The following is a 25,728-nucleotide window of genomic DNA, read 5'->3' as shown; positions in this document are numbered from 1 at the left end:
AAATAGTTGTAAATAAGGTGAAAATTCTATGTAAATAGTTGCTGGCATGGCAAATTCAAGTTCTGCTTCTTGGAACTTTCTGGAACTTTTTTCTGAGTATTTTCCACCCATGATTGGTTGAATTCAGTGATCTGGAACCTGAAGATAATGAGGGCTGGCTGTATACAGTACTCCCATTTTACTGATGAGAAAGTTGACAGGCAGAAAGATGATGTAATTTGTCTGAATTTACTGAGCTGTTAAGTGGAGCAGAATTTGAAAGCGATTTTCATCTCAGATTGTATCTTCCATTACTTCACTACCCCTACAAACTTGACCTTACCATCACACTGAGACTAGGTAAGCTACCCTGTCCCCTATTTGCAATGTGGGACTAGGTAAACTGCCTAACTTCTCTAAGACATAACATCTTCACTTATGAAATAGGGATCACCTGTTGAATTGTTGTGAGAATTAACAGAAGTAACTAACAACATCACTTCTTGTAGTGCCTAGAAAAAGAAAATGTCCTCCAGAGGTGTGTTGCCAGCATTACTGATCACCGCTCTCAATGGGAATCCTGGCTGGGTCACTTCTCAGCTATATTAGAGACATACCTCGTTTTACTGCACTTTGCCTTACTGTGCTTCGCGGACACTGCATTTTTTCCAAATTTAAGGTTTGTGATGACCCCTGTGTTGAGCAAGTTGATCAGCACCATTTTTCCAACAGCATTTGCTCACTTCAGGTCTCTGTGTCACATTTTGGTAATTCTTGCAATATTTCAAACCTTTTCATTATTATTATATTTGTTATGGTCATCTGTGACCAGTGATCTTTGATGTTACTATGACTCTGAAGGCTCAGATGATGGCTCGCATTTTTTAGCAGTAAAGTATTTTTTTTTTTTTTTTTTTTGCGGTACGCGGGCCTCTCACTGTTGTGGCCTCTCCCCTTGAGGAGCACAGGCTCCGGACGCGCAGGCTCAGCGGCCATGGCTCACGGGCCCAGCCGCTCTGCAGCATGTGGGATCTTCCCGGACCGGGGCACGAACCCGTGTCCCCTGCATTGGCAGGCGGACTCTCAACCACTGCGCCACCAGGGAAACCCTAAAGTATTTTTTAATTAGAGTATATACATTGTTTTTTAGACACAATGCTATTGCATACTTAACAAACCACAGTATAGTGTAAATATAACTTTTCAATGAACTGGGAAACCAAAAATTTGTGTGACTTGCTTTATTGTGATATTTGCTTCACTGAGGAGGTCTGGAACAGAATCCACAGTATTTCCGAGGTATGCCTCAAATTTAAATTTTTAAGCCTTAATCTCCTCCACTGTAAAATAAGGCCCAGTGACTGGAGCCACGATGCTCAATGAATGGTAGCTCTTAGGGTTATGTTATTCTCCAGGGTGAAGCCAAATAAATGATAAATTAAACACAGTAACCAAAAAGTTGTGCACTAGAGAGGAAGCCTTAGATTTCACAAAAATGTTATCAAAGGAAAAATTAAACTTAATAAAAGGCTTTAATGAACAATAAAACATAGTTTCCTTGCTTGTATTTTAGGGAAGAAAAAAAGAATGCCAGTTAGGTGACAGGGTGTCAAAATATGATCACAAATAACAGGTGCCATAATCAAGAAGGGCTCATTGTATGAAAAACAGAGAAAATGTAGTGGTATGAGCACAATCTCTGGGGTCAGGCTGTTTCATTTCAATTCCATGATTATTTGCTTTGTGATTACAGGCAAGTTACTTAATGTTCTGTGCCTCAGTCTCCTCACTGGTCAAGAGGGAGACAATATTCCTAGAGTTGTTTTGAGAGAAAACAATGAGAATTTGTCTGCTCTTATACTCCCCATGCCTATAGCAGTGATTAGCACATAGTAAACTCTCCGTAAATATTGGGTACTAGAGATGTGACTGGAAAGAGAAAAGTTTAAAAGTTCATGGGAAATGTTGCCCAGAACAGAGTTTTAGGTCCTCAACATTAATTCTGAATGGTTTCAGAATTCTTTTGATCATTTCAAGAGAATAACACTCTGAAAAATAAATGCTTTAGGTTATCTGAGTTACTGATTTTTCCCTTTATCAGTACTTTTACTTATATGTTTTAGGATTTCTGAAAATGACTGAGCCTAATGGATAAAATGTCTTGAATTATACAGATTAAATAATACTTAATAAGGCCCAAAGGGAACCAGAAGTATTATTAACCTCATGTACTTTAAAATAATGATTGAAATATTTCCTGCATTTCTCTAACAGTTACATATAATGCCATTTTCATTTTACTTTATTAAAATATCTGATAACTATTTTTTTTTCATTTTATTATGTTTACCTTTAAAAGTTAAAAAAAAAATGAGTAAAATCCAGAAAGCTGGGTTAACTAACAACCTCTTCTTTAATTTTAAAATGTGCTAAGTTATTCTACTATATACTAATCATGAGTTATTGGCATGAAATGTTAGCCTTAAGTTATACAAGTTTGTAAAATAATTCACTTCCATATTCCAGACAGAAAAACCTATTTTATAGAAAATTAATTTTGCCACTTAATTGTAATTATGATTTTTTAATGAATAAATAATTTGGGCTTTTCAAAAGTATCTACTTATTCTTAAAAATCATTTTTTCCCATAATACACATCGATACGTCAAAACTGTGGAGAAAAGGTATATTATATATGGTCAGTGCTTTTTAAAATCTCATATTTATTTTCAAATTTAATATAAAATGTAAAGATAATCATTAAATTTAATAATTTAAAAGAGTTAAAAATTTTTTTCACAATTAATAAAGGGTATTCTTCTTCCAGAATAAGGATAAAGGTTCATAAGTCTAGCTTTTACATTGCTCAGAAAAAATGTGTGTGTGTGTGTGTGTGTGTGTGTGTGTGAGTGGTTCAGAACAGAGACTGTGGAGCCAAGCTGTTTCTGGCCTGATCTCCAGTGCCGCTTCCAGGTCACTGCTTTCCTGTGCTTGGACTCTAGGAGTGGGGGAAAAACCTTCCTTCTTCCTTTACCACTTTAAACCCATTTTGAACACCAGTATTTATTAATGATGCTGGCAACTTTTATTACCCAAATCTCTATTGCCTTCTGACCTGAACTCGTGCAACAGGCTATTGCCTAGTTGTCTAATGTGAGTCCCTATCTCACTCCTAACCACAATTCACCAACTATATTAATGCAAGTGTGTTATATTCCTTCTGCCTGGAGTGTTGGAATGTCTTTACTCTCTTCTCTCCTTCCATCTGTTAAATACTTCCATGCTTACAAAGTAAAGAGGCCTTAAATGATCTCCCAGAGGAGAGACAGATGCCTCTTTCTCTGAGCTTCGTTTATGTTCTCCCATGACTTATGTGTCCTCATTCTTTAGCTTGGGGTAAAATTTCTATTAACAAGAAGTTAAGCCTCTTCCTCTTGAGATCTTTTTACTTCATTCCTTCCAAAGTCTCCAAGAACTCCTCAAGAGCCAGCCATACTTCCAAATTCCAAGAGATCTTTTAGGCCACTGAAGCCCCTGCTTTGCTCTCTATTCCTTGGTGTCCCTATTAAACACAGGTCCCACACAGGATGGTGGATTCCCCTTCTTTGCTAAGGAAACACCCAAGTGGGCTCAGGTCTTACACGATCTGTCATGGTGTTCCCCCTTAGTCTTTAGGGTTCGGTTCACTTAATTCACATCACATCTCAGATCAGCCATCCTTCCCCAAAGCAGGACCCGAGGCCATGTCAGCTGGCCTCACAAGGAGTTCCAGATTTAGGAACAAAGGGTAGGGAAAAATAGCCCTCGCTCTTAAAACCTAAAGCCCTACTGTTGAGTCCTGGCTTCGCCCTCCACAAATCTATTTTCCAAGATGTCCTTTCCCTGCCAGCAGATTTTGGTTAAGGCCACCCCAATCAAACCTGCCATTGACAACCTGAATTGTGTCTCTTCCAAGATTTATAGGTTGAAGCCCTGACTCCCAATGCCACTGTATTTGGAGACAGGACCTCTACGGAAGTAATTAAGGTTAAATGAGGACATAAGGGTAAAGCTCTAATCCAATAGGATTGGTGTCCATATAAGAATAGGAAGAGACGTCAGGAGTGTGCACATAACAGAGAAAAAACCATGTCCAGACACAGCGGGGAGGTGGCCATCTACAAGCCAGGAAGAGAGGTCTCACCAGAAACCAGCCCTGTGGGCACCTTGATCTTGGGCTTCGAGTCTCTAGAATTATGAGAAAATAAATTTCTGTTGTTTAAGCCACTGAGTCTGTGGTATTCTGTTACAGCAGTCTGAGCAGACTAATATAAACCACAGTTTGGGGTGGAAGTGGTGGAATTTGCTTGACACAGAAAGCCCCACAGGCTGCATGTGCAAATCAGCCCTCCATCTTCCTTCCCTCTCTCAGAGCTGTGAGATCTCCAAGACAGGTAGTATTCATCCCAAAGAGACAAAAGGCTCCCAAATCCAGTTTGAAGAATCTTGGCTCTTATATTTGCATAATTAAGAAAGGCTACTCAAATGGCTTCTTTTACAATAAAACACTTTTCACAAGTCATTATTTCCAGCTATAGTATTAGAAATTGCAGGCATAATATTTTAAGATGTTATATAATTTATCAGCCTATTTAACAACTATTGCATTAACCTTATTACGATAATTATTATTTATATACCCAATGTCCCCCTTTAATTCAGTTTTCAGAGTCATGAAAATTACTGAGGAGGATAGTAATTTTCTTGGAAAGCATCTAATTTAAAGAAAAATGGGGGCTTCCCTGGTGGCGCAGTGGTTGAGAATCTGCCTGCCAATGCAGGGGACATGGGTTTGAGCCCTGGTCTGGGAAGATCCCACATGCCACGGAGCAGCTAGGCCCGTGAGCCACAACTACAGAGCCTGCACATCTGGAGCCTGTGCTCCGCAACAAGAGAGGCCACAACAGTGAGAGGCACGCGCACCGCGATGAAGAGTGGCCCCCGCTCGCCGCAACTAGAGAAAGCCCTCGCACAGAAACGAAGACCCAACACAGCCAAAAATTAAATAAATAAATACATAAATAAATAAATTTTAAAAAAAGAAAAGAAAAATGGGTAGAGGGAACTGAAATAAACACTCTGATGGCAGAAGGTGTCTTCCACTCGTTTCTCTTTTCTTTTGGGGAGCTTGCATTGCTTTTATATAGAAAATATAATTTTAAATACCATAAACTTAAATAATGCATTGTTTACTTAAAATACACACTAAAATAAGTGCTGTCAATCTCACTCAGTCATTTTATAGTCTTTGTCTGGTGTATAGGTTACTTAATTCTGTGAAAAAAATGCCATGTTTCCATCCTTATTAGAATGTACTCATGTATTTATTCTTTTCGTTCTATTTTACATTGTTAATGCACTGCTCAAAAATGAAATAACCTTGATTAATTCACAGGGAAAAATTAACAGGAAAAAACCCAAAGAACTTGTTAAAATTCCATTCAATTGGGAAGGCTTGTGACTGTTTTTATTCAGGGTGTCACTTAAAAAGAATGTTATACTTCTTGTTAGTATCAAGAGATTCTGCCATGAAAACTCAGGATAAGATATGTGATTCTCTGTGTTTTTATCCAAATATAAACTTATGTTTAACAGCAAATATGTTATTTTCATTACTTTCCTATATATGACAATGTATTCAATACATTTTTTTTGAAAACACGCAGCACTTTGCAATTTTCTTTCAAGGACACTTAAAATATGGCCCACAGGAATCCTGCCAAGTAGAACTCTGCTGTTAGCAAGCTCACACTTTCCCCCTTGAGCCTTCCTTTCTTATTCCCCCCCAAGCTCTCGAAGAACCTCCAAGAGCTAGCCCCGCTTCCAAACAGCAGGCAAGACCAGTAACGCCACTAGATACCCTGCTTTGCTGTTCAATTTCCAGGAAATGGCTAAAATTACAATTAGGTTTCTTTATTGTTTCTTAGCTGACCTTTTACCAAACTCTTTAATTGTTGTTTTTAACAGTTTATAGGTGTAACTAATCTTCAGCATGGGTACTTTAGTTTCCGTTATCTTTCGGAAAACCTCTCCATTCCTCAGGCCCAAGAGTGACAGAAGGATAGTGCCTTCTAGGTAACAGTGGCACAGTAGGGCAGGTTTAACAGGAAAGTGAAAGCTTCTGTACAGGCAAAATGGCAGCACATTTACTACACTTAATATATAATATATATAATTTTGCAAAATTATATTTTGCAAAAAACTAAACATTTCCCATGTATCATTAACAATTTAGTGCGTCCAGTGTGTATTTATCACTCTGTCCTTGCGATCACTGAAGAGATTATTATTGCTTGTGTTATCTCATCAGCATGATGTCTCACCATCAGCAGCAACCCTTCCCTTCTCCCTCTGTGCAAGGTGATCCCTCAGCCATTTTCCCATCACCCTCCCACTTTGCAGTGGATGACCTTCCTCCCCCTTTGCTACCACTGCACACTGTACATGCCTCTGCAACAGAATCCATAGTAATGTGTTTTAATTATCTCATCATTTGTCTTCTTTGCTACCTCCCTTTGCTACCACTGCACACTGTACATGCCTCTGCAACAGAATCCATAGCAATGTATTTTAATTATCTCATCATTTGTCTCTCTTCTTTGTACTACGAGCTTTCTGAAGGTAGTATGAGTCCAAGTCATCGTTTTATCCTTGGAGTCTGGCACACAGTTACTCTTAACACTTATTCAATAAGTGTTTGAACTAATTAAATTAATTAATTCAATGTGGGTCTGCAAAGGTGCGGGGGAAGAAGTACAAGATCTGGCAAGGATATGCAAATTATATTTATGAGTGAGTAAGTTGCTTGCTCCAAGTATCAACCTCAGAAACAGTGTAGGAATTTATTATGAAGACAAAGATAGAACAATCCCCAAGGTCTAAGTGTACTCCTGAGGTTAAAACAACAACAGAAATAACAATAACACCATAAGAGCTGTTATCAGTTTGAATACAGAAAGAAGGGAAAACATACCTCTAACCCACATCAAATTTATAGTAAATTTTTATGTAATATGTCATTAAATTTAGCATTTCAATTATATTAAAAGTAATAAAACTCAAAAAAAATCCACATGCAAACTATTTGGTAAACTAGTTACTGGGATATAAAAGTTGAAACAATAAAATTTAAAAGAAATGAGCAAAATGTATTATGTAAAGCTTGAAAATATGGTAGGGACAGGAAACAAAAATAACTTTGAAATAATTTATAAAAGTTAATGGGTAGCAGACTCAGAATGGCTTAATATGAGACAAATTTCTTTGGAGGCATAACCCTAAAGTTTGAAAGTTTCTGAGGTAGAAACAAAATGGTAATGAACAATTTTAACAATAAACAGTTTCACAGAAACCCAGGTATGTTTATAGTTATTTACCAAGAACACTCAAGAAGAGTTGTTTCCAATAGCTGACTCAATTTGCTTGTCTTTCACTCGCACTTCAACCTACCACAGTGTGGCAGCTCTGTTACAAGAGCTCCACTGAAACAGTTCCAGTCAAAATCACTAATATCCATGTGGCACTGAATTCAAGGAAAGTCTTTAAATCTCGGTCTTGACCTCTCAGCAGCATTTAACCCAAGCATGACTCTTTCCTCCTTAAAACTATTACATTCCCCTGGTTCTCCCTATCTTGGCTGTTCCCTCCTTATCAGACGCTCTTGACACTTCTTCCTCTATCCTTCTGCTAGAGATAGGAGTTCTTCAAGCTTCATGTCCAAGACCTCATATGCATATATATATATATATATATATTCCCATCTACTCCCATGAATTCCATTGCCATGTATACATTGATGACTCTCTAATTTACATCTCTATACTAGGCTTTTCTTCACACTCCCAGCCTATATTACCAATGTTCTACTCAACAGATCCACTTGGATGTCTCACAAAAATAGCAAACAACATACTAAAAATCCAATTCATCTTTCTCCCAAAACATGTCTTTCCTTCAGTTCTCCTTACCTCAGTGAATGGCAACAAAATAAGCTAAACAAGCCACACACAATGACAACCTCAAATATATCCGGTGCTTTCTATAACCCTCTTTCACCTCTTGATAAGACTACTACTGTATTTCTATTGTCCTTCTTCTACCCATTCTTCATATTGTAGTCAGAGTAGTTTATTTTTAATGCAATTCTGAGTATATGGCTTATATGCATGTCTTCACACAGATCTTGAATTTAAATGCAATGACAGTATGTACCACCTTATTTTACCAGACTTATACCACTCTTTCTATTCTTTCCTATACTGAAAATTGGTATGTAATGAGAAAAAATCAAGCATGTGTCCACCTTTTCCTTTATGAACAGTATTCAGGGGTAACTAAATAGTAGATGAGGGAAAGATTTTCAGAAGATAATAATATCAGTTAATAATACAGAAGGAATGATAAAATGCAAAAGTCACCATTTTGCAAGCCTTAATGATGTAATGGATCCTGGCAATAACCATTAGGTGAAAAGCTGATGGGAAACTTTATAATGGATGGATCAAGTGAAAACACCTGAACCACCTGCTACTTTGTAAAATCACAAGTGAGGCAGCGGCCTTGTATGTGCTTACTGATATGATGCAATAGAAAGCATCCAGCAATGTATATATAGTACTGTTGCCTACAGTATTGAATCTGAATTTCTTCAGGGATCTAGATTCAACTACCAACTTACAAGAAATGTATTTTATCTTGTGTACCCAATCAATATTACCCTTTAAATAATCTAGTAATCTAGTTCCAAATTTGTGGCCCATTAATAGTAAGTTTACATGTCTCTATGTACCTGCTTTTATTTTCCATAGTTTTAAACTACTTCTACTTCTAGTGTATGTCATTGTGTTGGTCTTGACTTATCCTTCTGATCCCCATTAAGTCCCTTTCTGAATCAGACAAAAGAGAAGCAAATAATTACATGGTTTAGGTTTTCTTTCTTTCAACATATCAGTCACATATTTAGGTATCTTTTCCAGGTACAATGTTGAGTCAAGGAAAACAACGAATACCAAACATTTTTGCGCCAAAATAAGTATCTAATGCATACTTTCTTATAAAAGAGGTTACAAAGGGGATAGCAAAGGTTTTTCTTATATCCTACTGACAAGTGTCTTCCTGAAGTGCCCTGTTGAGAAGAATTCTAAGCTGAATTATGGCTCAGGAGGAAAGAGCACAGTAGAAGTCCTATTATTGGACAAAAGTGGGGTGAGCGGTTAATCAAAATAGCCAAACCATGGAATGATTTTTAAAATAATAATAGAAGCATTATATTTTAACTTATAATATACAAAAGCATATTTAATAATTAAACATTTGATGTAGGGCCTAGACCTTTTATGGGCCTATGAGCCCACTGTTGGTCCTCCAATTTCATAAACAACATTCAAATGCTTCATCTACAATTTCTAGTTTGTTTCATTAGAGTGAGGATGTAAAAGCACTTACAAAGCCATCTAAGGGCAGACTCTTTCAGTATGTTTATGATTTTCTCCCTGATTTGTTGCAGTTATTTTGTCCATACCTACATTTCTTAGTTATTGCTCTTTATCTGGTCTTTTGAAGGTTTCGATATTGTTGCCCTAGAAACAATGTATATTTTTTTGCAAATATATTTGAGTGGTTTAGACAATATTTAACATCAACTAAAAATTACAGTAAGATATATAGTTGGAAAGCATATAAGGGACTGTTCACTTGATTCCTTTCTAGCTCCTGGCCTCTGTATTGGTTTTCTAGGACTGCTGTACCAAAGTACCATAAACTGGGTGGCTTAAATAACAGAAATGTATTGTCTCACAATTCTGGAGTCTACAAGTCCAAGATCAGGTTCAGGAGGATTGATTCCTTCTGGGAATCAGAAGGATTCAAGGGAAGGATTTCTGAGAGAATCTGTTCCATACCTCTTACCTAGCTTCTGGTGGTTTCCCAGTAATCTTTGGCCTTCCTTGACTTCTAGGAGCATCATCTCAATCTCTTCCTTCATCTTCACAGTATGTTCTCCCTATGTATGTGGTCTGTCTCCAAATTTCCCATTCTTATGAGGGTACCAGTCATGTTGGATGAAGGGCCCACCCTAATGGGTATGACCTCATCTTAACTAGTTACATCTGCAATGACCCTATTTCCAAATAACATCACATTCTGAGGTACTGAAATTTAAGGCTTCAGCATATGAGTTGTGAGGGGACCTGACTTAACCCATAACAGCCTCAATCAGTAAGTTTCAGAGAAAGGGTGCAAATTTTAGTTTAAAAGGGAGCTTCTACTGTAAAAGGTTAATGAATGAATTTTGCCATGGGAGCAGCGTGTGAGATAGGAAAGTAGGTGCTGTCATATATTTTTCTGGGATCATGATGTATTTATAAAACTTGACATTGTATTTTATTTTCCAGCAATCTGTTTGAGGAAAAGGTCACTGCAAAGCAAGGTCCAAAAAAAAAAAAATTAATCTCAATTCATTATCCTTTAACTTGAATTTATCAATTAAACTTGTGCAAACAAATTAGGTATTTGCAAGTTCTAAAACAAGCCATTATCTAAATATCCTTAATTCCCATTCTTGTACAACTGAAGAAATAATAATAATAACAAATTTGTATATTTTACACAGTTCTTTATAACTCAAAGACATCTCTTTCCAAACAATAATCGTAAGTCCTTTGCCTTCAACCTACCTCTTTTTTTGGGTTAGGTTTATGTGTGCCCTAATTCTATATCAGAGTGCAAACTGGAGTAAAGGAATAAGATAAAGAGAACTATTTTTTACTGTGTTTATGTGGCATCCTGTTCTACAAAGAGTAAGGCTTTCATCTTTTAATCCCATATCCACTTAACTACAGTACAGAAGATTTATTTTGACCCCCTCTTGGTTCAGAAGGGGCTCAAAAGTCTGTAGCAATTTTTGACACTTTGTTATAATGTTTTTCTGAACCCCCCCAACACACACACACACACACACACACACACACACACACACACACACCCGCCTCATTTTCATATGGACAAAAAGCGTTGGGGATAAAATGATGGTTCATTATAGTGGTACAGAGCTCTTATCTTCATCCGGCAAGAGTCATTTCCTTCCAAAGATTGAAATGCAAATGTGAAAATTAATGATAACTGCATTATCTGATAGCAGAGATAATACCAATTCACTGTCAGAGTAATACACAGTCATTCTACGATTTCCTCTGCTTCTCACAATATTCTTCTTACTGTCAGACTATATCTATGGTTAACTATGTTTCATAGGTTTCTGTTAATTTACTTCAAATGGCATTTCCCAGATCTTATATCTACCACATTTTCCCAATCAAAAAAGAAACGAAATCAAAACTGTAATCTCCAAGTCCTTCTTTGGACGAGTAAAGGGAAAAAAAAACCTGTATCATTAGTGTGTGCTTCTCTCTCACAGTGGTCTCCCAGCTGCCATTCCACTTTATATAAAACACTCCTCATCTTCTCAGTTTAATTTCAGGCACAGAGCAGAACTAGCCTGATCATCTGTGTGGATCCACAACGCTGAACAGCACCTGAATGAGGTGACTTCTTTATAGATTTCCTGAAACATTTTTAGTCCAGATGCAACAAGTACACACATCTGATTTTATGCTAGACATTTATTCTTGAAATTTTATTTACATTAAAATTTCTTTTACTGAATTATGTTTTAAATCCAGTTGAATAGAACATAGTTAATGTAGACCTGTGATGATTTCTACATAGTGAAATCATTTTACAAAGTTGATTCACTATACAAATGTGGGCTTATCATCTGTAAGGCATTATAATGGCTTCTAAGGCACAATTGCCAAAATGATACTAAAAGTAATATTAAGACTTCCGGGTAAGATGGCGGAAGAGTAAGACACGGAGATCACCTTCCTCCCCATGGATACACCAGAAATACAGCTACACGTGGAACAACTCCTACAGAACACCTACTGAACGCTGGCAGAAGACCCCAGACCTCCCAAAAGGCAAGAAACTCCCCACATACCTGGGTAGGGCAAAGCGGACAGATTCCCGCACAGAGGAGCGGTGCCGAGCGGCACTCACCAGCCCGAGAGGCTTGTCTGCTCTCCCGCTGGGGCGGGTGGCGCTGGAAGCTGAGGCTCGGGCTTCGGTCAGAGCGCAGGGAGAGGACGGGGGCTGGCGGAGAGAACTCAGCCTGAAGGGGGCTAATGTGCCACAGCTAGCCGGGAGGGAGTCCGGGAAAACTCTGGAGCAGCTGAAGAGGCAAGAGACTTTTTCTTCCCTCTTGGTTTCCTGGTGCGCGAGGAGAAGGGATTAAGAGCGCTGCTTAAAGGAGCTCCACAGACGGGCGCGAGTCGCGGCTAAAAGCGCGGAGCCCAGAGACGGGCATGGGACGCTGGGGCTGCTGCTGCGGCCGCCAAGAAGCCTGTGTGCGAGCGCAGGTCACTGTCCACACCGCCCTTCCGGGAGCCTGTGCAGCCCACCACTGCCGGGGTCCCGGGATCCAGGGACGGCTTCCCTGGGAGAACGCACGGCGCGCCTCGGGCTGGTGCAACGTCACACCGACCTCTGCCGTTGCAGGCTCGCCCCGCACTCCGTGCCCCTCCCTCCCGCCCAGCCTGAGTGAGCGAGAGTCCCCGAAGAGGCTGCTCCTTTAACCCTGTCCTGTCTGAGCAAAGAACAGACGCCCTCCGGCGACCTACACGCAGAGGCGGGGCCAAATCCAAAGCTGAGACCCAGGAGCTGTGAGAACAAAGAAGAGAAAGGGAAACCTCTCCCAGCAGCCTCAGAAGCAGCAGATTAAAGCTCCATAATCAACTTGATGTACCCTGCATCTGTGGAATACATGAATAGACAACAAATCATCCCAAATTGAGGAGCCAGGAGTCAGTGCTGTGCCTCTGAGGTGGGAGAGCCAACTTCAGGACACTGGTCCACAAGAGACCTCCCAGCTCCACATAATATCAAATGGCGAAAATCTTCCAGAGATCTCCATCTCAACACCAGCACCCAGCTTCACTCAACGACCAGCAAGCTACAGTGCTGGACACCCTATGCCAAACAACTAGCAAGACAGGAACACAACGCCACCCATTAGCAGAGAGGTGGCCTAAAATCATAAAAAGTCCGCAGACACCCCAAAACACACCACCAGACGTGGACCTGCCCACCAGAAAGACAAGATCCAGCCTCATCCACCAGAACACAGGCACTAGTCCCCTCCACCAGGAAGCCTACACAACCCACTAAACCAACCTTAGCCACTGGGGACAGACACCAAAAACAACGGGAACTACGAACCTGCAGCCTGCAAAAAGGAGACCCCAAACACAGTCACATAAGCAAAATGAGAAGACAGAAAAACACACAGCAGGAGAAGGAGCAAGATAAAAACCCACCAGACCTAACAAATGAAGAGGTAACAGGCAGTCTACCTGAAAAAGAATTCAGAATAATGATGGTAAAGATGATCCAAGATTCTATTTCCCAGATCCAAAATCTTGGAAATAGAATAGACAAAATGCAAGAAACAGTTAACAAGGACCTAGAAGAACTAAAGATGAATCAAGCATCGATTCAAAACACAATACATGAAATAAAAAATACTCTAGATGGGATCAATAGCAGAATAACTGAGGCAGAAGAACGGATAAGTGAGGTGGAAGATAAAATAGTGGAAATAACTGCTGCAGAGCAAAATAAAGAAAGAAGAATGAAAAGAACAGAGGACAGTCTCAGAGACCTCTGGGACAACATTAAACGCACCAACGTTCAAATTATAGGGGCTCCAGAAGAAGAAGAGAAAAAGAAAGGGACTGAGAAAATATTTGAAGAGATTATAGTTGAAAACTTCCCTAATATGGGAAAGAAAATAGTTAATCAAGTCCAGGAGGCACAGAGAGTCCCATACAGAATAAACCCAAGGAGAAATATGCCAAGACACATATTAATCAAACTGTCAAAAATTAAACACAAAGAAATCATATTAAAAGCAGCAAGGGAAAAACAACAAATAACACACAAGGGAATCCCCATCAGGATAACAGCTGATCTCTCAGCAGAAACTCTACAAGCCAGAAGGGAGTGGCAGGACATAATTAAAGTGATGAAGGAGAAAAACCTGCAACCAAGATTACTCTACCCAGCAAGGATCTCATTCAGATTTGATGGAGAAATTAAAACGTTTACAGACAAGCAAAAGCTGAGAGAGTTCAGCACCACCAAACCAGCTTTACAACAAATGCTAAAGGAACTTCTCTAGGCAAGAAACACAACAGAAGGAAAAGACCTACAATAATGAACCAGAAACAATTAAGAAATTGGGAATAGGAACATACATATTGATAATTACCTTAAATGTAAATGGACTAAATGCTCCCACCAAAAGACACAGATTGGCTGAATGGATACAAAAACAAGACCCATATATATGCTGTCTACAAGAGACCCACTTCAGACCTAGAGACACATACAGACTGAAAGTAAGGGGATGGAAAAAGATATTCCATGCAAATGGAAACCAAAAGAAAGCTGGATTTCATAATGATCAAGGGATCGATCCAAGAAGAAGATATAACAATTGTAAATATTTATGCACCCAACCTAGGAGCACCTCAATACATAAGGGAAATACTAACAGCCATAAAAGGAGAAATTGACAGTAACACAATCATAGTTGGGGACTTTAACACCCCACTTTCACCAATGGACAGATCATCCAAAATGAAAATAAATAAGGAAACACAAGCTTTAAATGATACATTAAACAAGATGCACTTAATTGATATTTATAGGACATTCCATCCAAAAACAACAGAATACACATTTTTCTGAAGTGCTCATGGAACATTCTCCAGGATAGATCATATCTTGGGTCACAAATCAAGCCTTGGTAAATTTAAGAAAATTGAAATTGTATCAAGTATCTTTTCCGACCACAATGCTATGAGACTAGATATCAATTACAGGAAAAGAGCTGTAAAAAATACAAACACATGGAGGCTAAACAATACACTACTGAATAACGAACTGATCACTGAAGAAATCAAAGAGGAAATTAAAAAATACCTAGAAACAAATGCCAATGGAGACACGACGACCCAAAACCTATGGGATGCAGCAAAAGCAGTTCTAAGAGGGAAGTTTATAGCAATACAATCCCACCTTAAGAAACAGGAAACATCTCAAATAAACAACCTAACCTTGCACCTAAAGCAATTAGAGAAAGAGGAACAAAAATATCCCAAAGTTAGCAGAAGGAAAGAAATCATAAAAATCAGATCAGAACTAAATGAAAAAGAAATGAAGGAAACGATAGCAAAGATCAATAAAACTAAAAGCTGGTTCTTTGAGAAGATAAACAAAATTGATAAACCATTAGCCAGACTCATCAAGAAAAAAAGGGAGAAGACTCAAATCAATAGAATTAGAAATGAAAAAGGAGAAGTAACAACTGACACTGCAGAAATACAAAAGATCATGAGAGATTACTACAAGCAACTCTATGCCAATAAAATGGACAACCTGGAAGAAATGGACAAATTCTTAGATATGCACAACCTGCCAAGACTGAATCAGGAAGAAATAGAAAATATGAACAGACCAATCACAAGCACTGAAATTGAAACTGTGATTAAAAATCTTCCAACAAACAAAAGCCCAGGACCAGATGGCTTCACAGGCGAATTCTATCAAGCATTTAGAGAAGAGCTAACACCTATCCTTCTCAAACTCTTCCAAAATATAGCAGAGGGAGGAACACTCCCAAACTCATTCTACGAGGCCACCATCACCTTAATACCAAAACCAGATAAGGATGTCACAAAGAAAGAAAACTACAGGCTAATATCACTGATGAACATAGATGCAAAAATCCTCAACAAAATACTAGCAAACAGAATCCAACAGCACATTAAAAGGATCATACACCATGATCAAGTGGGGTTTATTCCAGGAATGCAAGGATTCTTCAATATACGCAAATCAATCAACGTGATACACCATATTAACAAATTGAAGGAGAAAAACCATATGATCATCTCAATAGATGCAGAGAAAGCTTTCGACAAAATTCAACACCCCTTTATGATAAAAACCCTGCAGAAAGTAGGCATAGAGGGAACTTTCCTCAACATAATACAGGCCATATATGACAAACCCACAGCCAGCATCGTCCTCAATGGTGAAAAACTGAAACCATTTCCACTAAGATCAGGAACAAGACAAGGTTGCCCACTCTCACCACTCTTATTCAACATAGTTTTGGAAGTTTTAGCCACAGCAATCAGAGAAGAAAAGGAAATAAAAGGAATCCAAATTGGAAAAGAAGAAGTAAAGCTGTCACTGTTTGCAGATGACATGATACTATACATAGAGAATCCTAAAGATGCTACCAGAAAACTACTAGAGCTAATCAATTAATTTGGTAAAGTTGCAGGATACAAAATTAATGTACAGAAATCTCTGGCATTCCTATATGATGAAAAATCTGAAAGTGAAATCAAGGAAACACTCCCATTTACCATTGCAACAAAAAGAATAAAATATCTAGGAATAAACCTACCTAAGGAGACAAAAGACCTGTATGCAGAAAATTGTAAGACACTGATGAAAGAAATTAAAGATGATACAAATAGATGGAGAGATGTACCATGTTCTTGGATTGGAAGAATCAACATTGTGAAAATGACTCTACTACCCAAAGCAATCTACATAATCAATGCAATCCCTATCAAACTACCACTGGCATTTTTCACAGAACTAGAACAAAAAATTTCACAATTTGTATGGAAACACAAAAGACCGCCGAATAGCCAAAGCAATCTTGAGAACGAAAAATGGAGCTGGAGGAATCAGGCTCCCTGACTTCAGACTATACTACAAAGCTACAGTAATCAAGACAGTATGGTACTGGCACAAAAACAGAAAGATAGATCAATGGAACAGGATAGAAAGCCCAGAGATAAACCCACGGACATATGGTCACCTTATCTTTGATAAAGGAGGCAGGAATGTACAGTGGAGAAAGGACAGTCTCTTTAATAAGTGGTGCTGGGAAAACTGGACAGGGACATGTAAAAGTATGAGATTAGATCACTCCCTAACACCATACACAAAAATAAGCTCAAAATGGATTAAAGACCTAAATGTAAGGTCAGACACTATCAAACTCTTAGAGGAAAACATAGGCAGAACACTCTATGACATAAATCACAGCAAGATCCTTTTGGACCCACCTTCTAGAGAAATGGAAATAAAGACAAAAATAAACACATGGGACCTAATGAAACTTAAAAGCTTTTGCACAGCAAAGGAAACCATAAACAAGACGAAAAGACAACCCTCTGAATGGGAGAAAATATTTGCAAATGAAGCAACTGACAAAGGATTAATCTCCAAAATTTATAAGCAGCTCATGCAGGTCAATAACAAAAAAACAAACAACCCAATCCAAAAATGGGCAGAAGACCTAAAGAGACATTTCTCCACAGAAGATATACAGACTGCCAACAAACACATGAAAGGATGCTCAACATCTTTACTCATTAGAGAAATGCAAATCAAAACTACAATGAGATATCATCTCACACCAGTCAGAATGGCCATCATCAAAAAATCTAGAAACAATAAATGGTGGAGAGGGTGTGGAAAAAAGGGAACACTCTTGCACTGCTGGTGGGAATGTGAATTGGTACAGCCACTATGGAGAACGGTATGGAGGTTCCTTAAAAAACTACAAATAGAACTACCATATGACCCAGCAATCCCACTACTGGGCATATACCCTGAGAAAGCCATAATTCAAAAAGAGACATGTACCAAAATGTTCATAGCAGCCCTATTTACAATAGCCCGGAGCTGGAAACAACTTAAGTGTCCATCATTGGATGAATGGGTAAAGAAGATGTGGCACATATATACAATGGAATATTACTCAGCCATAAAAAGAAATAAAATTGAGCTATTTGTAATGAGGTGGATGGACCTAGAGTCTGTCATACAGAGTGAAGTAAGTCAGAAAGAGAAAGACAAATACTGTATGCTGACACATATATATGGAATTTAAGGGAAAAAATGTCATGAAGAACATAGGGGTAAGACAGGAATAAAGACACAGACCTACTAGAGAATGGACTTGAGGATATGGGGAGGGGGAAGGGTAAGCTGTGATAAAGTGAAAGAGCGGCATGGACATATATACACTATGAAACGTAAGGTAGATAGCTAGTGGGAAGCAGCCGCATAGCACAGGGAGATCAGCTCGGTGCTTTGTGATCCCCTGGAGGGGTGGCATAGGGAGGGTGGGAGGGAGACGCAAAAGGGAGGGGATATGGGAACATATGTATATGTATAACTGATTAAATTAAATAAAAAAAGTCATATTAAGAGCCATTTATTGAGCACTTATGAAGTTTTGATGTCCATGTTTTACATAAAAAATCTCATTAATGAGGTAGTTATTATAATTAGCCCCATTTTATAAATAAGGAAACTGAGCCCTTGGAGCGTTAGTAACTTACCCAAAGTCACACAATTGATAAGTGGCAGGGCCAATATATAAACAGAAGTATTGTTGGTCTTCTCTACCCATTACCTCAAAATAATTTACCTCTGATGGTAAATCAGATTTCCATTTATCAACCTAGGAGGAAGGTGTGCTGTTCCATAATGTATAACACAAAAATTATTCCTAATTTTATTCTATTAATTCCTCAAATCATCGATACAAGGTCTGATTTTCTACTTCATTTTTACTGAGATGGCCCAAATGCTTTACATATAAATACCAAAATGTATTTAAATAAAAGTACACGATTATCTGGAAAAGTTCATGTCAAAGAATCTAAATGACTGCATGCTCAAAATTTTATATCTGTGTATATTTGTGTTAATATACATTATTGGGGGTTACATATACTTACCTGCACAATTTGAGTAACATGATATGTTCCTTTAGTAGAGCTCCTAGAAATGTCAATTATAGCTGCTATAAGCCTGTTGGTAGATTCATTCAATATTAGACCAGGGAAAACAAATTATTCATTATTCCCATGTGCAAAAAGAAGTAACATGTTTTTAATAACATAAGCCAGAGAGTTGGCGTTCCTAGAGTTGATGTTTGTAAGATGTGACTTTTAAGGTACTCATTTCATAGTGGTGGATGACGAATTTATAATGATTTAACAGTATTCTCTTCCCTAAGTCTCCTTCTAAATAAATACACAAGTCAGCACTCCAGAATTTGGCGATGGATTGAGGTTCTAAAGATTTTCTTAAAGGTGGGAGACAGAGATGTAAGCATTGTTTTCAAAATAAGGACACATTGTAATTGTTGGCCAATGTGAGAGGTCCTAGGGTAAAGGGAGGCCATTAACATCTAGCAAATCCCACACTCGCCCAAGCTCTGTGCTAGGTATCATATATATCATCTCTTTCAAGTTTCATCCTCATAACCATGTTTCAAAGTACTTATTATTCTTCCCATTTTGAAGATAAGGAAACTGAGGTCTGGCTGTTTAATATGTCCAAGGCCACAAGGCCATAAGTGTAAGCATGGCTCTAAAATTTGTGCATTTTCTTCTGTAGTCTAGACCATTCTCTACTTTCTAGGTTGACATGCTTAATTATTGCATCCTACCTAACTACACTACATGAATAATTAAAGAAGGTTAAAGGAGAGAAACGGTATCAAAAAGAGACAGTGGGGACACCAGTCAGATTGGCCATCATTAAAATGTCTACAAATAACAAATGCTGGAGAGGGTGTGTAGAAAAGAGAACCCTCCTGCACTGTTGGTGGGAATGTAAGATGGTGCAGCCACTGTGGAAAACAGTATGGAGTTTCCACAAAAAACTAAAAATAGGGTTGCCAAATGATCTGGCAATCCCACTCCTAGACAAAACTATAATTCAAAAAGATACATGCACCCCTATTTTCACAGCAGCACTATTTATAATAGCCAAGACATGGAAACAACCTAAATGTCCATCAACAGATGAATGGATAAAGAAGACATGGTACATATACACAATGGAATACTACTCAGCCCCCCAAAAGAACAAAAAAATGCCATTTGCAGCAACATGGATGGAACTAGAGATTATCATACTAAGTGAAGTAAGGCAGAAAGAGAAAGACATACCATATGATTATCACTTATATGTGGAATGTAAAATATGACACAAATGAACTTATCTATAAAACAGAAATAGACTCACAGACATAAAGAACAGACTTATGGTTGCCAAGGGGGAGGTGGGGTGGGAGAGGGATGAAATGGGAGGTTGCAGTTAGCAGATGCAAACTATTATATAGAGAATGGATAAACAACAAGGTCCTACTGTATAGTACATAGAACTATATTCAATATCCTGTGATAAACCAGAATGGACAAGAATATGAAAAAAGAATGTGTGTGTGTGTGTATATATATAGATAGATAGATAAATAGACAGATAGATATAGATAATAGAATCACTTTGCTGCACAGCAGAAATTAACACAACATTGTAAATCAACTATACTTCAATAGAAAAAGAGAGACTGTGGCCAGCATTGTACTACATCTTTGGACTTCCCCCTAGCACTTTTCACAGTTATTAGTGTACAATGACTATTTCTTAAATAGTTAAATGTATGAGAATATTTGCAAACTAATTACTGGAGGGTGATGAAAGAAAAAGCATTTACTTAAAAAGAAGACAGAAATGATATAAGTGAGGTATAGGCAAATACACAGGAAAAGGAAGAACAGTGGATAACAAGTATCATATGAATTAGGTTCCAAGCAAAGTAATGTCAAGGTAATTTTCTTAAGAGCAAGAAAGAAGAATCAAACTTGAAAATAGATATGTGAAATACTGAAATAATGAGGTAATGACTTTTACATTGGCCTGAACTTTACTAGCTTACTGTGAGTCTAGCACTCCACTCAAATGGTGAAAGACTCATAAGAAATTGAAGATTATTCAAATAAGAGTCACAAATATTACATTAAAGAATTTCATCATTAGAAACGTTTACAAATGTAAGACGATTTCCCTAAAGATTGTTTAGGTTCCACCTAATCAAAAGAGTTAACAAAGGTACAAGCAATTATTAAATGTGCCTTTTAAATGTATAACAAATAAGGAAAAAAACTGCTCTGGGGAATCTGCATTTGATAAAAATAGAACACTTCACAGAGGAGTTGATTCATTATCGAACTGAGCTATCAAGAAAAGTTGTGGAGTCGTCTCCAATCAAACTTTAAAAATAAGATAAATCCTGATCTATCTTAAATGATGTTAGCTCTATGCCTCAAATTCTTTAGATAATTTCCTTGTCCTTTGATTCTGTTCTATTTTAGAGACAACTCTCTATCTTAGGGTGACTATCAGGACTGGGTGGGAGGACATTAAAGTTAGGAGACCTTGAAATCACACCTGGCTCATTGCCTCATGTCTTAACCAATAATTTGTGGCTAAATTCAAAACTAGATGCTTGGTATTATAAAAGTTTACCCTTGTTGTATCAGATGTACTACTGTGCTTTAAAAAATGCAGAAAATAATTTTTAAAGGTTCTGCTTCAAGTTACAACAATTTCAAAGCCATAATAATGGTCATTAGCATTTTATGTTCAAGATTTGATTTAATTCTCACAAAAGCCATAAGAGGCGTTAATATTACTTTCCACATTTTACAAATGAGAATAACAGCACAGAGAGATTAAGCAACTTGCAAAAATTCATCCAGCAAGTAAGCAGCATATCCAGAATTCGAACCTAAAACTTTAGAATCCAGAGTTCATTTTCTAAGATGTTTGAAAACTGTCACTAAAACCTGGGAAACTTCCTCTTCTTAATACAGTTGTAAAATACCAATACTTTTTTTGAGTAACAAAAATTTGGGTAAAAATATTGATGTAATCACTATTCATGCAATAGCAAAAGTCCAAAAACATCCTGTATACTTTCTCTGACTGAAGGAAAGCAATGAATATTCTACCTTAAAAGATAAATATCCAACAGGTAGTCTTTTGTTATGAATCAACTTCATTAATCAGGGGATGTCAAAATAATAAATCCCCCTTTATTTTGCAAAACACCTGTAGGGAAAAAATGTGTTATCGATTTTACAATATACAAAGGATGAATTTCCTCCAAGCATACCTGCTTATAGGCATACATTTTTTCCTTTAAAGTTTTTATACATTCATATGTGCCACAGAAAGAGTATATACGTTTTCACTGATAGCAATTGAATAAAATGTTTATTAAATCAGATACGTTAAGTAAATTTAACTCAAAAGTGAAAAATCTTATCCTGAATGGACAGCATCATGTTTTATCCTTGTTCCTCTCTCTCTCTCTCTCTTTCTCTCTCTCTCGCTCTCTTTTAGCTAACACATAACTTTATTTCTGGAAAATTTCCTGAAAAAGGAAGCACTGGGTATGCAGTATGTGTTTAGTAATTCACCACCCCCCAAATTTGCTTACTTACTCACAAGTCGCTGGGAGCACTGTGGGTCCCAGGTTTGAGCAAAGAGGAAAACCAGCCGCCTCCAAGTTTGCCCCTTTGAGTGAATCCAGAATGTACCCTTTGCAAGTAGGCATATCAAAAGTCCATCCAATCTAATTTAAATGTAAAAACTCTTCTACACAGCATATACGTACTTAATTCTATGAATAAAGAACCATACAACATAAAGTTCACCCACTTTTTTAAGTTAAATGTAATCCCCAAGAAAAAATAAAATTTTCCAAAGTTTTTTAAATTTTTTTAATCGAGAATTATTCCCTTCATTAAGACAGAAACATTATGCAATAAGGTGAAAATGCCAGATGTCCACATTTTCTTTCAAACTCTTAAAATGTGGTATATGGTACTTTAATTATAATATGTTTTGATCCAAAATCTTGTGTAACATTATGCTATAGTATACAGAATATAAACATCTGTGTGTATCACGAATAACATTAGAAATGACATCATAATAATCAGATATACTGTATCTTCATTTTTGTTTGCGTTATATTTTCCAGCTGCTGGTTTCAGAAAATTACCACTGGAGTTCCTCTCTTCTTCATGCACAGCAGAGAGCAATTTGCAAAGTCATGCAAGGGTGAAAATGTGATTGAAATATAGGGATCTTTCTTAATGAAAAATGTTACTGCTTTGGAAATCACGGCTAAAACTATTTCAAAACTCGCTTATATCCTTAAGCCCTATGACATAACAGTCTCCATTTATAAATATACCATCAATTGTAAATTAGTTGGCACCAAATATAAAGGTTTTTAGCCACAGAGTTCTTACAAACTGTACATATTTATATACAATTGTGTTGGTCTTTTGGAGTATTGTAACAGTTTTTGTTTTTCTTGAAATGATTAAATATCAATGAACTTTAAAATCAAATTTAATTTTCATTCATAAAAATAAAAATATTACCAAAACCTTGAATCAAAGTGGGGCATCTGTTAATGTTTTATAAACTTCTAAACACATACTGGGATTCAATCTATGACTTACAACATGACTATACTAAAAGTATTTCTTTGGAGTATTGTTATTTGTTTGAAGCTTTAAAAGTATGCCCAATTTGAATGTGGATACAGCACAAAGATCTCTGTTCAAAGAAAAAACAAGTAGAATTAACTGAATTCCTACATGAGTATGAAAGAAAACAAAGATGAAAAACTTCAAGCAGTGATAACACTTTGGTTTTTATAGTTTATTTATCAAAGATAAAAATCCTCTTTAAATTATGATATTTATTCAGGCTTCCATGTAACCGACATACACACAAATATTTTTTAAATAAAAAGTGAGAGTTTTATAATTTAATTAAAATTTAATAAAAAAAAGTGAACTCCTCATAGTAGCAACAGATGGTTGAATTTTAAATTTTTTGTCCTACCTGGTCCATCCCAGTCGTCTATCTCAACTCCAGGTTGCCCCGGTTTCTCTGACTGTGTGTCCCCATCTGATTCTGCTGTCTCCTGGACTCCTTCATCATCACCTAGAAAATACCAACAAGCAAAGAGGAAGGGACATGATTAAAGCCCTCTATTTGAAATTCAAATCCTCCTAGAGGGATGTCCATAGCATATATCTAATTACATATTTGTTACAAATATTGTCATTATATTGACATAGGTCTATGATTAATCATTTTGATAACTATTGTGGCTTTATAATAAAGAAAATCAACATTTGTCATAAATAAACTGCTATAAACATTAAAAACATCTCCATAAAATTTTTCATTTGGAATTATTAATATTAGACAGAAGAAGAAAATAAAAAGCAGTATGTAATTATTGTAGTGCTTTCAATACAGAAAACCGTAACATGCTTATTTTCAAATTACATTTTTATAAAGGCAATATGCAGCAGAAAAGAAATACCATAGGAAAAGACATACTTATGTTTGGGTTGAATTTAGGTTATTTTGAAGAAGATTTTCTTTTTCCCCAGCATTAAGCTTGCTAAAACTTGTTTGTGTTTATTTTTTAAATGGGTATAAAAAGGTCATAATTGAATTATTGTCATATAAGATGAGCCAGTGACACAAGTCTTCACAATGCAAGAAGCTATAAACCTATGCTTGTTCTTGAAGAAGCATAGCTAGTTTGTACAAAATCATGCCTTCATTTTCACATAAGAAAAGAAAAACAATGTAATTTATTTTGAGCAAAAGTATACTTATGGCAAAGAAGGAGAAACACCTTAACATGCAATCACATTTTAAAAGTTAAGAGTCCAATTTGTAGGTACCTTCATTTTAACTGATAATGTAACAAGGTACTGCTGCTTTTTAAAGGAAAGTAATTGACTTTAAGACAGTGCACACAAATATATTAATCATTCCTACTTATAAAGGATAACAGAAATCAGAAAACAGAATGACAAGAAAATGTGATGACAGAAATGAAAAGAATGTATACTAAAAACAGGGCAACTAAACCTTTAATCTAATAATGCTAAATTTTTTAAGTTAAATCGCTTGCCCTCTGAAGTATTTAATAACTATTTCCCACATAGTTGTTAAATCTCTAATAGTACTTAAATCTTTATATTATTATACAAAAAATACACTGAATTCTTAAAATCTTTCAAAGTAACCTAGAAAATACAAAATTTTCAGGAAACAATTCTTACTACAATGACATTAGTGTGATGCTGATATGAGTTTTGAAGTTTAAACTTCATAAATTTTATATTCATTTCTATATTTAGCTGCACAAAATGAATCACTTTAAAAAGTGGAATAAAAGTAAAGAGAGATGATGTAGAAACCCAGTGACAGCTCTGTTGAACTTAGTTTCCTTAACGGAGGAGCATTGGCTCTTACACATACCCCACAGCACCGAACCCCATGTGTGGAATTGGAGGCTCTTTGAAAACTGAGTTATCTCTTCCTTTCTGGATTATCAAAATGAACAGCAATGAAATTCTCTCCAGAAAATGTTTATTAAGCATCTACCAGGTTTAAGGGACTGTAGTAGGTATAGTAGCATATATATGGAAAAATACCTTTTTGAAAGTAGTATAAAACTCATTAAAGAGAGTTCACAAATAACGAGAATGCAAGACAAGATCCAAGAACCATAAGAAAGGTACAAAGGCTCAGTAATAAGATAAGAGTTTGAATCTTCTGTGCTCCTTTTTTGTAGGTCACATAGAACACAGACGCATGAACCAGTTATCTTAGGAGATCAGGGTTAAGAGATCTCTCACTTTTCAGAT

The 25,728-nt window shown here is 36.9% G+C and overlaps 1 protein-coding gene across 2 annotated transcripts in view; it reads right to left on the bottom strand.

The window, feature by feature from the left end:
• Positions 1 to 25,728, bottom strand: part of ZFPM2 (zinc finger protein, FOG family member 2) — a 479,524-nt gene that overhangs the window by 330,547 nt on the left and 123,249 nt on the right. For both annotated transcript variants that reach the window (XM_081258034.1, XM_081258035.1), the window contains one exon: positions 23,897 to 23,998. In XM_081258034.1, coding sequence (XP_081114160.1) covers positions 23,897 to 23,998 — 102 coding nt within the window. The remainder of the gene's footprint in view (positions 1 to 23,896; positions 23,999 to 25,728) is intronic.

Source organism: Mesoplodon bidens, assembly GCF_964165515.1.
Source record: "Mesoplodon bidens genome assembly, chromosome: 16".
In the NCBI taxonomy this organism is placed as follows: domain Eukaryota; kingdom Metazoa; phylum Chordata; class Mammalia; order Artiodactyla; family Ziphiidae; genus Mesoplodon; species Mesoplodon bidens.
Note: the sequence above shows the minus strand (reverse complement) of the source record. Positions and strands in the feature narration are given on the sequence as shown.